This window comes from Lolium perenne, chromosome 7 (genome assembly GCF_019359855.2).
Source record: "Lolium perenne isolate Kyuss_39 chromosome 7, Kyuss_2.0, whole genome shotgun sequence".
NCBI lineage: Eukaryota > Viridiplantae > Streptophyta > Magnoliopsida > Poales > Poaceae > Lolium > Lolium perenne.
Window position 1 is genome coordinate 308680965 of NC_067250.2, and position 17265 is coordinate 308698229.

The following is a 17265-nucleotide window of genomic DNA, read 5'->3' on the forward strand; positions in this document are numbered from 1 at the left end:
TGCAATATCTTAATATCAGATCTGGTTAGTCCTTATAATCCATTCTTCTAGCTGATTATTCCTTATCATCTCTTGCGTTCTTCTCTTGCTCTCTGCAGGTAAGTGCCGTCGACAACTGAGTAGTACTTTCAGATACGAGATAGTATTGACTTCCGCTATTGTTTCTGTCCTGTAAAAAGGTCTTCAATATTTCTTTTCTCGGCATAGACCTTGATTTGCTAGTAACCGTAAGGTAGTGCTGTTTCTCAATCTTTGTCACAGATTTTCTAGCCCCTAGACGCAAAAGCTATGTGAGGTCGATTGGCAAATTGTCCGTGTGAGTGATACCTTCATGAGAATCAATACTATGACTCATATTGTGAAGATGCCGTACAAACTGTTACAAGAAATTACAAATAACTTCAGCGAGGAGCAGAGGCTTGGGAGTGGTGCGTTTGGAGAGGTTTACAAGGTATCTAAGATTTAAATTAAAGACTTTTGGTTTTCAATATGTTCATTTGTGTTGATTTATGTAGCTGTTGAGTAGGGAGTGCTTGAGGGAAAAGAGATTGCCGTAAAAAAGCTGCGTTCCATGCAAGGGATTAACGAGAAGCTATTCGAAACTGAATTTGGACATCTTAAGAGGCTAAAACATCAAAATATCGTTCAATTAGTGGGCTTCTGCCGTGAAGAAGAGGAAGTAGTTGTAAATCATGAAGGAAAAGAAGTATGTGCTTTGTATATACACAGGGCACTCTGCCTCGAGTATATGCCAAACGGAAGCCTTGGCAACTGTCTTTCTGGTATGTTGGTTCTTTATACCAAGTACTTGCTTCCACAAGTGCCAAAAAAGGTTCTTGAAAATTTGCATTTGGATATACTTCTTTTCTATTGCAGGACAATATCTTGGACATAATTGGCAAGTGCACTTCAGAATAATTAAGGGCATCTGTGAAGGTTTAAAATACCTTCATGATGTGTCCATTATGCATTTTGATCTAAAGCCAGATAATATATTGCTTGATGGGGATATGGTGCCCAAAATAGCAGACTTCGGTTTATCGAGGCTAGTGGGACAACAGAACACTATAATGACAATGTCTCCTCTAGGGACACTGTAAGATTATCGCATCATTTGGAGATTATTTTTTGACAAGTTATGTTTTCTCACGTCACTTTATGTACATAGTTATGTTACTTTGCAGTGGATTCTTGCCTCCGGAATTTATAAATAAGCAAGTAATCTCAAAAGAGTACGACATATTTAGCTTGGGAGCTATAATTAAAAGAATAGTTACTGGAGCAATGGACAAGGAGAGTATTCCTGACATGGATCAACCGGAATATGCTGAGCTTGTAAGAATAAGTCATTTGTGTACATCATTAGTATTCATCCGTATTTATTCGCTGCATTACCTTTTCTATCAGTAACACTTATCAATGTCTCCAAAGGATCGATGCCATAAGTAATTTTACCTGAAAAAATCTCTCAAAGGTATCACTTAAAACTGAAAAAAAAATCACCACTCCATTGTTCCTTACTTTTCCTGCTATCTAAAAAATTAGAAATGTGCGCAAAGAATTTAGAAATTACAGTGTAAGTTTAACTGTTTTTATGACCTTCCTAGGATGTGTCCGGGTGTAGCACACTAGTACTTCTAACCTACATGTGCAAGCTTAAGGGTCTGTTTGGTTCTCAGCCACACTTTGCCAAGCTTAACTTTGGCAAGTGTGGCAAGTGTGGCAGCCACAAAAGTGTGACTTGGGTTTTGGAAGCCACAAAATGTGGTAAAAGTTGGCAAAAAATACACTCTATGACAGGTGGGTCATATAAATAGTAAAATATGGCAAGAACCAAACACATACCAAATTGCCAAACTTTGGCTTGGCAAAATGTAGCTAGGAACCAAACAACCCCTAAGTTCTGTTTCGTTTTGAAGGTACACAACTACTGGAAACAAAAGTTACACGAGATACCAACTCAATCTTTTGAAGCAGCGTGCAAACAAGTGAAGACTTGTGTTGAGATTGCTGTTAAGTGCACTGAAACGGACCGACTTAAAAGGCCTAAGATGGAGGAAATCGTTCACATACTTAACAAGGTAGAAACTAAGGACAGTGACTCATGGCGGCAGATAGATCAGGTACCACCCTTGTAATTTTGCTTTAGAAAAAAGAATGAGTTCCCCCTAATTTTGTGACACTAATTTATCCCATTTAGCACAATATCATCATGATAACCCCATTTAGTGAAAGTTTTCCCATCTTTTGCCCCTCTCAAAGATTTAGACCGTTTTAACATGTGAGTCTGAGCAGCAAGTTTCATCGTGGCATGCCACGCATCTTATTTAAATGTTTTGGAATCTTTGTATAAGAGGATTTGTCATCCACGGTAACAAATTTAATATAATACATACACTCTTTTCAATTTTCAAGTAAATATGATAATCTGACTCAACTTCATTCATTTTCTCGAAATGGGGTAAGCCCTATCCTCTGCATCAGGACGATGCATACAGCTCTTTATTAAAAAACTTATTCATCGATCAGTACAACAGAGTATTACACATTGCTACATCTCATGGATCACATAATGTCTCAACAAAGATAAGCCGTCTAAAAAAGAGGAGTAGCATGAAGAGCCTTTGCATCAACATGTCTACCGTTGATAACCATACTCCCCAACTTCATTCATGAGTTCACTTATTTTGAGGTCATGAGCAAATTAATATTGCATCCATCGGTGCTTAGGATTTAACGTTCACAAAAGTACCTAACACATCTATACCTGTAGTAGCTTCACTACATCCATCGGCATTCGTTGCCGCACTACATATCAACAACACTAGCAGATCAAATGAAAAGCACATAAGGTGCAGAGCTGCAATGATGGCACGCTTGACAATCATCTGCAGCACCCGCCGCCGATTAACCACCGACCATCACTTGCTGTTTTTGACCCCCCCCCCCCCCCCCCCCCCCCCCCCCACACACACACACACCCCAGCACCATCACCATCGTCCAGACGCTGATGCCGTCGTCGTCGTTGCTTGATCACCCAAGGCTGCCCCCACCACCGATGTACAGATTGGGGGAAACCTAGAAAAGCCGCATACGTGGCATGCCACATGGATATGATGGTCCGGTCTCCCCTGTCAAACACTCTTAATGTTTAAGAGGGGTAAAAATTGACAAACTTTCACTAAATGGGGTAATTTGGATGAAACGTTATTAAATGGGGTAAGTAATGTCAAAAATGATAAACTAGAAGGTAAAACTGAAATTCACCTTAAGAAAAAAAAGAAACTTTGCTTAATATGAAAGAAAACTTTCTAATAAACTTAGTGGAAGCAGAGTCCTCTGAGTTCACATGGTTCGATGTCAAGCCTTCTGATTACACTACCGAAGAAACTGTCGTCAAAATATTTGGAAGCAATCACGGATGGGTTCTCTCTTGAGCGAAGACTTGGTCAAGGTTCATTTGGAACAATGTTTAAGGTATGCATGTGGCTTGAACAATTTGTGTATTATCAGAAGTTCCTGCAATCATCCTAATGTACAGTACATGGGTGGTTACAAAGGGCATACTAGAAGATGGAACAAAGATTGTCGTGGAGAAGCTTGAGGAAAATTCTTCGATGGTACCTCACAAAGCATTTCACTATGAGATTGGTAATCTGATGGCATTACAACATGAAAATGTAGTCAAGTTAGTCGGGTTTTGTTATGAAGCAGAGAAGAATGTGGTGGAGCATAATAGGGTAAAGATTCTTCGCGATGTGGTTGAATTTTCTCTGTGCTTCGAGTATGCGCGTAATGGGACCCTAACAAAGTATATTTATGGTATGAAACTGAGCCTAGGTCAATATTTATATCTACGGTTTTGTTGTTTACATGTTATTTCAATTCACCATGGTCCGAATATGAGTACTCCATATTGCTCAACTTTTGCACTCAGCATTACTAGAAATGAGTTAAGTTCTACTGTGTACCAATGATTAAAAGAAATCCTTGTTAAGCTTCATGCACTAGCCACTTGAACCAAAAGTCCGAACTGATGTAAAGAGCTAGGCAAGCTACTTATACACTTCAACACCCCCTCTCACGTGTGACGGGAAGATTTTAGAATAAATTGTGAAAGCCAGAACTCGAACTTGAGACCCTGGGCTCTGATACCCTGTTAAGCTTCATGCACTAGCCACTTGAACCAAAAGTCTGAACTGATGGAAAGGGATATGCAATCTACTTATACACTTCAACAATTCTACCATAAGCGTGAAAGGGAAACTTGAACACTGGTTCTTTGCTTTATGTCTACAGGTGAATCTTGCCGACTTGATTGGAATACACGTTTCAGAATAATTATGGGCATTTGCCAGGGGATGCATTTCTTGCAGAAGAAGGGTGGACCACCCGTCCGTTTGGAGCTTAATCCTAACAACATATTCTTGGATAAGAATATGGTACCCAAAATTGCCGGTTATGGTGTCGGGAGACTCTTGAATCATGCAAGCCAGATGAATAGAAGGCCAATTGTGGGAACATCGTAAGCTCAGCAGAAAACATATAATTGTAATTCCTTTTATATATATAAAATTTGCACCTCTTCCCGTCTCCTGTAATACTTCAGATGTTGGTGTTAATGTTCTTCAGTGTATACAAGCCTACCCAATATTATAAAGAAGGAAGTATCTTCCTCGGCAAGGCTATATACTACTTGGGTATTTTAATCGTGGAGATTGCTACAGGGGAGAAATACAACGTTCGCAATGTAAGAAAATGCATAAACAAACAATATTTTGTTTTAGACTTAGCTTTGTTATATAATTTAATCTTGCAATTCCAATTCCATAGGTATATAGAGACTGGACAGATGAAGGTATAGAATGGAACTATTCATCTTTAGACACCACTGGCATTAATCAAGTGAAAGCATGCATGCAGATTGGGCTGATGTGTGTCGAGACCAATACACGTCGAGCACCTACTATAAAGTTTATTGTCAACAATTTGAGAAAAACTACATATTTTGGCGCGATGCCAGAGAAGGTATTAATTGCTAGAATGTAGATGCCTCTCTATTCCGTATAGTTTAGCTCAGTTGTGTCCCAGCTCAGCTCAGCAGTTGTTCCCGTTGTACAGATCAGGTCCGGCTCCATTAGCTTTGTCAGGGTTCAACCCCGGCGGCTCTGCTTCCCGTACGAGTCGAAAAGATTGACCTCATGTTCGCTGTACCTAATAAACAACACATTATTCCGTGTCGTATTCAGTCTCCAGACGAAAAACCCAAGGAGGTACTATACAAAGCTACCGTTTTGCGGCATTGTGCCACCAAAGTGCAGCTACACTCTCACTGTGACAATGCTTGAGCAGAAGAAAAATGCAACATTCAGCAGCCACGAGTTTCTCACCCTGCAGAGCAGCATAGTGCCGGGTCAGCAGCTCAAAAATGTAAACGCAGATTCCGTTGCCGCGTTTTTTGAGGAAGTAAGAAAGATGGCCGGCAGTTCATCAAACAAAAGAAAGATCGTTTGTGAGGTGCAAGAGGTGCGGATTCCAGTTGTATGTAACCCACCAGAGATGAGCACCTCAGATCAGGTCAGTTTAGTTGAAAGTACATGTTGTTGTCGGAAATATGAGCATAAATGTATGAATTGAATTAAAAGTTAAGACTTCCTTTTTTTTTCTTCATATGATATCCACGGTGGTCATCTCATGACAGTCGATCCAATCAGCAGCAGCAGAGGTAGTGTTTTTTTTTTGGTCTTGTTTTGCTTCAGCGGTCGAAGCTTCTCAATCCAGCAGAGACAGTAGAACTTGTATGTGGAGGGATTTCCCTAAACCTCGTTTTATCTGTGGTGGTTGGACCAGATCATAGCCAGTCCCAACTATCGGCAGGTGTTGTCCATAGATGTTCATCCAACAAAGCCATGGTGAGTGCTAGTTTCTGTTTGCTGCTTGTTGTGGTCACCGTTAATCCCCGTGTAGGTCAAAAATTCTCAATTTTTGTAACGCAGGATCTTGACGACCAACAACAGGGGTAATGCTTCCATTTGGAACTATGAGACGAATGTAAGTTGCCACCGTCCTGTTTGAGTAAGTACGGTCGGCTGTATTTTGAATTGTACTAGTATGAGATATTGTCCTTGTGCAGGCAACCGTGAACTCCCTTGAAGTCAATATTACAGAGGAGCCAGGCATGCTATCTGATCTCACCATTTTCTTTTGGTTCCGCCATGAACTTTCTTTTTAATACTCCCTAAATTCAGGTACTTCATATAGGGTAGTTTGATATTAATATATTCCCTTTATCGAAAAATATAGGATAGTGTACTACTCTATACCTATACAGATAGTAGGTGCATTTATTTGTCTAACACCACCCTTAATCTAAACTCATCTAATTTTCTTTGAGCATAATGTCTTGTGAAGCCATCAACAATTTAATCCTTGCCAGGGATAAACCTGACATCAAGTTGTTTGCTGGAAACTCTTTCACAAACAAAATAAAAATCAATCTCGATATATTTGGTGCGACCATGAAAAATGAGATTAGCAAATAAAAAAGTAGCACCAAAATTATCACACCATAAACATGGTTCCTCCTGAGTAAAACGCCAAGTTCTCGTACGAGGGCCTCAACTCAAATCAACTCAGCAGTAGCATTTGCAAGTGCTTTGTATTTAGCATCAGTGCTATACTAGAGAGCGACACGGTAGGTTGTTTCCTTACACTCTAAGATATACTCCCTCCATTCCTTAATATAAGCCATATAGTTTTTGGCAAGGAAATTAAGTAACGCACATTGAAAAAAGATTACACCAGTTTTCGGCGAGATTACCACTGAACAATTGACGTGAGAAAATAGAGGACTTTGCATAAGATAAGAAAACATAAACTATTCTCTTAAAAAATTACCGAGATAAGTGGTGCAACACACTACACCTAATATTCTGGATTTTTTTTCTCAAAAAACTCTTATATCTAGGAACGGAGGGACTATAAGGTTAGGACCAAAGAAAATGGCAAAACTAGTGTAATCTAAATCACCAGCCCAATCTGCATATGAAAAAACAATAAGCAGCGCAGAGGAGGAAGTCCAACCTTTTGTGTGCCGTGAATGTACCTCAATATCTGTTTTACCGCTGCCCAATGAGTAGTAATAGGAGCATGAAGAAACTGATAGAGCTTATTAACTCAAAAAGATAAATCAGATCGTGTCAATGTCAAATATTGGAGTGCACCTACAATGCTCCTGTAACGAGTGATGTCCTCAGAACCAAGCAGGGAGCCATCATTCAGAGATAAGTTGTCATTGGTGGAGAGAAGTGTAGGACAAGATGTGCAACTACTCATGCCAACATGAGCAAGTAAATCAGTGGCATATTTATCTCGATTCAAGAGCAAACCATTGGACAGTTTATGAATCTCAAGACCCAGGAAGAAGTGAAGATCGCCAAGATCTTTGAGAGCAAACTCGTGAATCAAATTATGAAGTAAGGATGATATGGTTGTGTCAGATGAACTTGACACAATGATGCCATCAACATGATGGAAAGAAACATAGTGATACCTGATTGGTCATAAAGGAACAAAGATGTGTCCGTCTTGGAAGGAACAAAACCAAGAGTATGCAATTTCGAGCTAAGATGCGAGTACCATGCTCGAGGGGCGTATTTCAATCCATAGAGAGTTTGTTAAGTTTGCAAATATAATTTGGAGAAGCTGAAGACTCAAAACCAATTGGTTGTTTCATATAGACCTCCTCTTCCAGAACACCATGTCAAAATGCGTTCTTGACATCTAGCTACTGTAAACTCGAGCCTTTTGAGACTGATATGGATAGAGGAAGTGTGATAGTACCAGCCTTAGCAACATGACTAAAGGTATCCTCATAATCAATGACATACCTTTGTTTAAAACCTTTTGCAACAAGATGAGTTTTATATATGTCAACAGTGACATCATCATGTTTCTTGATGTGATAAACCCATTTCCAGTCAATGATGTTTTTGCTGAGACTGGGATGCACAAGGTACCATTTATTGTTGAAAATGAGAGTATCATATTCATCATGCATTTCCTGCTTCCAATTTTTATCAGTGAGATCCTCTTGAATATTTGTAGGTTCTCCTCTAGATGTTAATATGGCATATCTAAACAATATAAATTTGGGGGTTACTTATACCTTTTTGTAGACGAGTGTGAGATTCAACACTTGGTAGCGGTCCAGCAAGAGTGAGCACATAAGATATGGCTGGCTGCACTTGAGTTGTTTCCTCAAGCGAGCCAGGGTTAGTCGAATCAGCAGCTGCACTGCTGTTGTCACCTGGGAGCAGGTGCATGAGGCTGTAGGTGGAGATGATAGGAGACATTGATGGCATGGGGGACTGGCTCGGGGGAGGGGACCTGTTGAGGGACCGATTAGCAGGTGACGTCGGCATCCCACGCCCATGCAGCGCAGGGGACCTAGGGCGACGTGGCAAGGTGCGACTGCCTCATGTGCATCCGCGCGAGAGTTTCCATAGTAGAATCTAGCATGTGGCGATCCGAGGCAGATTCTGCCTCTCGATCAGCCTCGGGACTATTGTTGCCTTAAATCAACATTCGATGTACTGTTTTCAGCACTTTCTTCCGAATTTTCACTAAACCTCATATTTGGTTCTTCGGCTCTGTCCTATAGAGGAGTAACAACATGTACAATTTGCATGTAATGATAATTAGTGTGCACACCCCCATCATGACATGCCGAAGAGGGTGTATCTTGAGGAAGGAGAAGAATTTATTCGCGAATACGACGACCAACATTTGGATGGAGTGAAGCAAAGGGAAAATGTTCTCATCAAACATTAAATCACGAGACATAGACATGTCCAATAGCATTGTGAACTTGATCATGCCCTTGATAGTTGTCATGAACATGGAGCTTGTTGAGTTGTCCCGTGATATGATTTGTGGCACCGGTCTCCATATACCAGTTGGTGTATATTCCATAGGCACCTTTGGTATCGTTTGGCTTGTCATCGTCATCATCATCATCATCACCGTAAGCCACCAACAGGGATGACATTCCTTCTTACAAATTTGGTTTGTGACACCTTCCTGCAATGGGGTGGCAATAAGGGTCACGATGTTTTCCACACCCCCTTGGGGTGGCGGCCTTGGTCCTTCCTTCCTTGGTCATGACATTTGCAAGGCTACTATGTTGTGGCGGTTGATGTTGTTGATACTACTATGGAGTTGCTGGTACGGCTGGGACTGTTACACGTATTGTTGTGGAGGATTATACAGCTGGGGTGGGGAGGGTGCTGCAGCTGAAGAAGTGGCAGATTGCCTTAGCCACCCCCATAGGAAGGGTTCGGACCCCGAGCAGCGGCATTAACCAAAGATGTGAAGGCACCAACATGCTTTCACAGTATTCATAGGACATCAGTTGCGACAACATGTCATTGATGGTCTTAGAGGGAACAACATTGCTGGAGGTAACAAGAGGGTTGTAAGTACCATCAAGGCCATTTAGAATATAGTCCTTGAGCTCATCATCATCGACTTTCTTTTCAGCAACAACAAGTTCAGAAGCAAACCCCCTTCATTTTCGAGATGAATAGGGTGGCGGTCGTGTCAAGCTTCTTTGTGTTCGTGAAAGCACCACGAATAGTGGAAACCCTAACTTTGGATCGAGTGGAGTAGAGATCATTTAGGGCACTCCACACCTCCACAGCATGCTAGGGACTGAAGACGTGGACGAGCACATCCTCAGATAGAGAATTCACGAGGAATCCCACCACCAGTTAGTCCTTTGTGACACATGCATCATAGCAGTGGTGGAGTTATAGTATCTGGAACCAGGGTGGCTAGAAGGGAAGAGGGTGTCGGTTTTCCTGGGTGGAACGACTGGTTCGTCTCCAGTACGTTTACGTGTTAATATGTGCCAAAAAACCAGGCCGGGTATAATACAATGTTTGGAGATAAACCAAGGAAAAAGGCCTGCGGCCCTAGCCCTATTACAAAGCCTATTACATCATCTAACACCCTCCCTTAATCTGAACCTTTCGAAAGGTTTAGATTACGTTTGAATTCATCAAGCTTCTTGACTGGAAGGGCCTTTGTAAAGCCGTCTGCAATCTGATCTTTACTTGAAATAAACCGAATTGCCAACTTCTGATTTGCAACTCGTTCTCCGACAAAGTGAAAATCAATCTCAATGTGCTTGGTACGAGCATGAAAAACTGGGTTTGTAGATAGGTAGGTTGCACCTAGGTTTTCACACCAAATACTTGGTTTTTCCTTTAATTTAACTCCAAGTTCAGTAAGTAGAGCTTCTACCCAAATAAATTCAGCTGTAGCATTTGCTAAGGCTTTATATTCTGCCTCAGTGCTGGACCTTGAGACTGTGGCTTGCTTCCTAGCACTCTAAGAAACCAAATTTGGTCCAACAAATATAGCAAAACCACCTGTAGAGCGTCTGTCATCCAGACACCCCGCCCAATCTGCATCTGTAAAAGCACTCAGAAAAGTTGATGATGACCTTTTAAAAGTAATACCAAGTTGTAAAGTATCTTGCACGTATCGGAGAATACGTTTTGCAGCTGTCCAGTGTTCTGTAGTTGGAGCATGTAAGAACTGACAAATCTTGTTTACTGAGAAAGCTAAATCAGGACGTGTCAATGTTAAGTACTGCAGAGCTCCAACAATACTTCTGTACTGCGAACTATCTTCAGAGCCAAGAGGTGTACCGTCTGTCAAGGACAACTGTTCAGATGAAGACAGAGGAGTAGGTGCAGGCTTGCAACCATGCATGCCTACTCTATCAAGTACATTTGTAGCATACTTCTCCTGAGTGAGAAGCAAACCATTGTGTATCTTTTTAACTTCAATACCAAGAAAGTAATGTAATTCACCCAGATCTTTTATAGCAAAATTTGCTTTTAAGTCTTGAAGAAGAGCAGTGATGGCATTATCAGAGGAACCAGTAACTATGATATCATCAACATAAATCAGAATAAACATAGTGATACCTGACTTGTTGAGAAGAAATAATGAAGTATCAGCCTTTGATGGTTTGAATCCAAACTCACATAACTTGGAGCTGAGTCTAGAGTACCAGGCTCGAGGGGCCTACTTCAGTCCATATAAAGTTTTATCAAGCTTACAAACATAATGCAGAGCGTGAGAGTTTTCAAAACCAGGGGGTTGCTTCATGTAAACCTCCTCTTCCAGAACACCATGTAAAAACGCGTTCTTGACATCTAGTTGCCGTAAGCTCCAGCCACGGGAAACAGAAAGAGACAAGACAACTCTGATAGTGGCAATTTTAACCACAAGACTGAAGGTATCCTCATAATCAATGCCATACCTTTGCTTAAAACCCTTTGCAACTAGTCGAGCCTTATACCTGTCAATAGAGCCATCTGCCTTCTTCTTTATACGATAAACCCATTTGCAGTCAATTAAATTTTTATTTTTGCTTGGAGGAACAAGATGCCAAGTCTTGTTCTCAATAAGAGCATTGTATTCTTCTTCCATAGCTTGACGCCACTTTGAATCACTCAAGGCTTCTGTGAGATTAAATGGTTCACCTGTAGAAGAAAGCATGCTGTATCTAATTGTACTGTCAGTATATTGCTTTGGATGACGTATACCTTTCTGTAGCTAAGTGCGAACTCCAGGTGGTGATGGTGGTGGCGGAGCAGTTTCAGCATCAGAATTTGATGAAGAATTTGACGAGCTATCAGAACTTGAGGAGCCACTAGCATGTGCATTTTCAGAATCTGAGATTGCAGCATTTTCGCCCTCACCAGTGTCAGCCACAGAGGATCCGCCAGGGGACAAGGAGTTGCTGCTCCTGCGCTGATCGCTGTGCTCAGACGCGGCACGTGGCGGTGTGGGCGTGGGTGCGGGCTCCCGATGCTGTCTGTTTTGGCTGGAGGCGGCACGTGGCAGCGTAGCATTTGGTGGAGCTGATTGGTCCCCACCGGGCGCGTGGTCACCACGCGTGGCTGCAGCGGGAGACATGCTGCGGGTGCTCAGCGACGGAGCAGGCGACCTGGCAGAAGAATCTGCCTCGGACCTGCGTCTCGGGATCAACATTGGCAGGGGAATGTTCCGCAGGATCCTCCTCGTATTCAGTGTCTGTTTCGTCCGTTTCTGGCAGAACTTCAACTTCATTTTTTGCAGCTATTTCTACACTGTTTTCAGTGCAGTTTTTTTCTGTAGCTTCGTCTACCTGTTCCACATTAGTAACAGAGACAATAGGCACAATATGGTCATTGCAATTATGTACACTCTCATGATTGTTGGAGGAAGATGGTAGAAGTAGGATTTCTTTCTTAAGAAGTGCACCGGCATTAGGATGAAGGGAGGCAAACGGAAAAACATTTTCATCAAAGACAACATCACGAGAGATGTATATCCGACCAGTAGATATGTCTAGACATTTGACACCTTTATGTAGAGGACTGTATCCAAGAAACGCACACCGTTTGGACCGAAAAGCAAGTTTTCTCTTATTGTATGGGCGAAGGTTGGGCCAACAAGCACAACCAAAAGTTCAAAGGGCATCATAATTTGGTGTTACATGAAGTAAGCGTTCAGTGGGTGTTTCAAAGTCAAGAACCTTGCTAGGAAGAAGGTTTATAAGAAAGGTGGCAGTGATAAAGGCTTCATCCCAGAATTTGAGAGGCATGGAGGCATTAGCTAGCAAGGCAAGACCAACTTCAACTACGTGACGGTGTTTTCTTTCAGCTGAACCATTTTGTTGATGAGCATGAGGGCATGATACATGATGTGTGATGCCAACTTTTTGGAAGAAGCCATTCAACTTTTCATACTCGCCTCCCCAATCAGTTTGCATAGTAACAATTTTCCTATCAAACTTACGTTCGACATATTGTTGATAATTGAGAAAAGCTTGATAAACATCAGAACGCTTTTTGAGCAAATAAATCCAGGTGAACTTACTAAAATCATCAATAAAGCTTACATAGTATGCATGTTTTCCCACAGAGAGAGGGGCAGGACCCCATACATCAGAGAACACTTGCTCCAAAGGAGCAGTAGAGACACTAGAGGATATGGGGTATGGCAACTGATTGCTCTTGGCCAACTGACAAGAGTCACAGACATATGGAGTACTCTCTGGGGTGTAAGCTATTTTATTTCTTCTAAGAACTTGCTGAACCACAAACGAAGATGGATGTCCTAAACGGCGATGCCGCGTGGATGATGATGGCTTTATTGAGATAAAAGCATGCTTGGCGGTCTCATGGAACATGGGCACCAAGGGATAGAGACCACCCCAGCAGGGGCCTCTAAACAGAACTCTTTGTGTTGCTTGGTCCTTAATTAAGAAGAAGAAAGGATGAAACTCAATAAAGACATGATTATCAAGTGTAAATTGATGAACTGACAATAGATTTTTGGAAGCACTAGGAACATGGAGAATATTTTTAAGATCAAATGAACCATGAGGAGTGTGCAAAATTGAATTACCAATGTGACTAATGTTCATACATGTTCCTTCAGCAGTGCGAACACTGTCTTGTCCATGGTACTTGTTTGCTACGAGGAGTTTGTTGAGCTCGCCAGTGATGTGATCAGTTGCCCCTGTGTCAGTGTACCAGTTTGTATCAACACCATATGAGGCAAGATGAGCACCCTTCTCACGATCATCTCTGTTCTTCTTGTCATCTGAATAGCGCCACCAACACTTGCTAGCGGGATGGCCATGCTTGGTGCATATCTGACAGTCGGTGTCTACATATGGAGTGGGGGTGCGGTCAAACCGGCGACCACCACCATCAGAACGACGCCGATCACCTCCACCATCATCGCGGCATCTATCACAGCGATCATCACGGCGATCACCCTGGCGCTCATCACGACGCCAATAGCCACGATCATCATCTCTATCACGGTAGCCACCACCTCCCCCACCACGGTATGGAACAAGATCAGGGGTGCGGCCTCGGGGAGGTGGAGTGCGACCTCGTGGGCGCTGCTGCTGTTCACGACCACGTCGAGCAAGGTTTGCGGATGAGACAAACTCCCCGTTTTCTTCAACTCCATTACGCATGTCATAGGAACTAAGCTGCTCATAAAAATCATCAAGTGTAGTGCCAGGATTTGCATTAACAGAAGTAATCAGGGCATTATATTCACTCTTATCAAGACCATGCAGCAAATAACCAAGCATCTCATCATCTTCAACTGGCTTACCAAGCGCTGACAATTCTGAGGCGAACCCCTTCATCTTGGTGTAGTATGTATCTGCTGTCATGGAGAGTTTCTTCGTGTCATTCAGTTTTTCACGGAGATGCTGAGCTTTGGTACGGGACGTTGTCTTGAACATTGCATTGATGGCAGACCAGGCCTCAGCGGTAGAACTCACATCAAGAAGGTGCGACAGAATATCCGGTGACAATGTGTTCAGAAGAAACCGAAGCACCTGCTGATCACGAGCAAGCCACCCGACATAGGCCGGATTTTCAATCCGAATTTTCTTCTTCTCAGCATCTTCAACTTCAATGGTTTTGGCTGGGGCTGCATCGGTACCGTCAAGAAGTGCCATCACGTTTGCACCACGGAAAGCTGGGAAGACCAGAGCCTTCCATAGGAGGAAATTTCCTCGCGTGAGCTGCTGTGCAGGGGGTGCACCGAGAGCCGCTGCAAGGCCAGCGCCGGAGTTGGAGCTGGATGACGAGTTCATGACGAACTGATCTAGGGTTTAGTCTGATCGGTGAAGGATTGGCTGTGTATTGATTTGGGTTTGATCTGTGTGTGGCTGGAGAGCTGTGGATGTTTGGGAGGTGTATCTGTGTGTTGGATCGAGTTTGATCACGGCGCCAGGGAGAATTGGCGACGAAGTCTGGGACGGCGGCGACGGCTGAGAGGTCAGCGGTGGCGGCGGTCTGTCTTTGTTGGTGTAGAGCGGCGGCGGCAGGTATCCTGCGGCGGCGGCGGCTGAGGATCAGCGGCGGCGGCGGCGGCTAGGTTGTCGAGGAAGGGATTTGCTCTGATACCATGTCGGTTTTCCTGGGTGGAACGACTGGTTCGTCTCCAGTACGTTTACGTGTTAATATGTGCCAAAAAAACCAGGCCGGGTATAATACAATGTTTGGAGATAAAACAAGGAAAAAGGCCTGCGGCCCTAGCCGTATTACAAAGCCTATTGCATCATCTAACAGAGGGAGGCTCTTGATACCGTGTTGATGTTAGAGAGAACGATACCCCTCTTGGGGAGGGTCAGGTACGTGTTATAGGGCATGGGAACAGCCACTATGTTGGAGTACAACTGTATAGGCTAGAGTACTACTCTATACCTATACGGATACATACATTTATTTGTCTAACAGGATGAACTTTGTCTCCTCATGAACTTTTTCTTAGAACAAAAAGGCAGGAAAACTACTAAGTAACATGAATTTTCTGTTCTTATGAGCAGCAATTCTGACATAATCTTTCTTATTGTAGTATATTCGGGGAAATTTATTGAACAGAAGGAATGGCTAGTAGTTGGGGGTGGCGATGGGTACATCTATGTGTACAGTTATGAATCTTCTGATACATTGGAAGAAATCGAGTGTTTCAAGGCTCATGATGGCCATCATATCATGTCTTTGGCTGTGAAACCAACTCAATCTTTTGTGCTGTCAGCATCTGACGATCGCCTGATTAAGCTATGGGACTGGGCGAAGGGATGGGAATGTATTCGAACATTTCAGGGGCACTATAACAAAGTCACACACGTAATGTTCGACCCAAGGGACAACAATAGATTTTTGAGTGCTTCCTTGGACCGCACAGTCAAGGTTAGTTGCAGTCTGTAGCTCGTATGGACTGGTGTGTTTTGGTAACCAGATTAATTATTACATAGCCCTACAATCAAACTTGTGTTCTTGCGGTTTGAGCCTTAAAACTTCAATGTCCAATGCTTGTAATTTTCAGATTTGGAACAGCGATGCTGCTGAATGCAACATCACGTTGCACGAGCATCCGGATGGAGTGATCTGTCTTCAATACTTCTCAGGTGACAATCGGCAGCTTTTGATTGCTGGCTCTTCGGACGGTACGGCCAAGGTATTTATTGATATACTTACATATGGATTTTTTCAATGGAAAAGTGCACTCCATTCCTGAGGTGAATATTCATTTGTTGTTCAACGTTCTTGGCCAATAAGATCTGGGATCTAGAAACAGAAAGTTCTGTTGGTCTCATACAAGGAGATGGAGAACAGCTAAATGCCCTCTTCTTGCACCCTGAACTGCCGGTACTAATTACAGGTTTACATAATGGGACCGTCCAAATATCGAAGTCCACTAGCACTACTGCATATAGGTACTGCTTTTCACTTATTCTCTAGGTATGATACTGGAACAGCACTACAACGAAACAAATTGACAGTAGGCTTTCTTTCTTACTACAGGCTTGAGAACATAGCTAGTTTTAACCTGGGTGCAGTTAAAGCAGTTGGACACATTAAACGCTTAAGAAGGTAAGATTTCTTTCAATAATTCAACAAGGGTATGCAGAGTGGGCAGCCCTCCATATCACTTAGAGATGGTTGCGTTCCCATCATTTGGAGTCAGAATCCTGAATTCATTTCGCAGTTCCAAGACCATCATGTTTGGCTGTCATGGAACTAGGTGTTAGAATTCATTTGCTTCAGGCTAAATGCATTTCTATTTCATTTATTGTAACCAGCATGAATTTGTGAAGCACAATATGCTAATTTATGTAGGATTTTGGTGGCGTGTGACCAAGGACTAGCCGTGCTGGAAATGAACGTGCTGCTAAGAGCTGGCCTCGGTTAGGAATACTACATAGAATTTTTTTCTTAAACTTGAAAACAGAACACAAACTATTATTAATCTGGATATCTGGGGACACGCTAAAGCTCTAAAATTACTGCATGATTATTAGCATTCATACTTTTTTTTATATCATCTCTATAGCAGTATGACAAATGCATATGCTCCCTTTATCTAAAAATAAATTTTGAATTGTTAAAAAATTTAGATAATTTTTTTGGCATGTACACGCAAAGTTTCGCTGAAAATCGATATTGTTTGTGCTTTGTGTAAAAAGAAAAAACATGTCTCGTGAAATGTCTTATTTTAGCACCAAATTTTATCTTTTACAGGGGCTGCAAAAAAAAGTGGATTTTGCTGAAACAATTTTGTTAGCACATAGGATGTGAAGATATACATGCAAAATATTTATTTTAGTTTTTTTGACATTTTTAAATATATTTAAAATGCATTTTAAAAAGGGAAGCATATGCACA

At 42.2% G+C, this 17265-nt stretch overlaps 2 protein-coding genes across 2 annotated transcripts; both read left to right on the forward strand.

Annotated features, from left to right (window-relative positions):
- The first annotated feature begins 364 nt into the window (after positions 1-364).
- Positions 365-11834, forward strand: LOC127315046 (uncharacterized). Its single transcript, XM_071824403.1, has 14 exons — positions 365-451; positions 527-782; positions 877-1096; positions 1185-1335; positions 1608-1713; positions 3515-3652; positions 4301-4526; positions 4634-4751; positions 4835-5029; positions 5072-5578; positions 5852-5913; positions 5998-6052; positions 6135-6177; positions 11650-11834. The coding sequence occupies exons 1-14, from the start codon at positions 365-367 to the stop codon at positions 11832-11834; spliced, it is 2349 nt and encodes a 782-aa protein (XP_071680504.1).
- Positions 11835-15001: 3167 nt separating this feature from the next.
- Positions 15002-16792, forward strand: LOC139834019 (coatomer subunit beta'-1-like). The gene is made up of 6 exons (XM_071824404.1): positions 15002-15029; positions 15452-15789; positions 15926-16057; positions 16159-16316; positions 16405-16473; positions 16720-16792. The coding sequence occupies exons 1-6, from the start codon at positions 15002-15004 to the stop codon at positions 16790-16792; spliced, it is 798 nt and encodes a 265-aa protein (XP_071680505.1).
- The last annotated feature ends 473 nt before the right edge of the window (positions 16793-17265 follow it).

Bases quoted from the DNA above. Each gene is read 5' to 3' on its own strand.
- LOC127315046 (XM_071824403.1), top strand. From the start codon at position 365: ATGCCGTACAAACTGTTACAAGAAATTACAAATAACTTCAGCGAGGAG. The intron at 5,030-5,071 runs GTATTAATTGCT...TATTCCGTATAG, and splicing joins TTGGCGCGATGCCAGAGAAG to TTTAGCTCAGTTGTGTCCCA. The intron at 5,579-5,851 runs GTCAGTTTAGTT...TGGTTGGACCAG, and splicing joins AGATGAGCACCTCAGATCAG to ATCATAGCCAGTCCCAACTA.
- LOC139834019 (XM_071824404.1), top strand. From the start codon at position 15,002: ATGTCGGTTTTCCTGGGTGGAACGACTG. The intron at 15,030-15,451 runs GTTCGTCTCCAG...TTCTTATTGTAG, and splicing joins TTTCCTGGGTGGAACGACTG to TATATTCGGGGAAATTTATT. The intron at 16,474-16,719 runs GTAAGATTTCTT...TAATTTATGTAG, and splicing joins CACATTAAACGCTTAAGAAG to GATTTTGGTGGCGTGTGACC.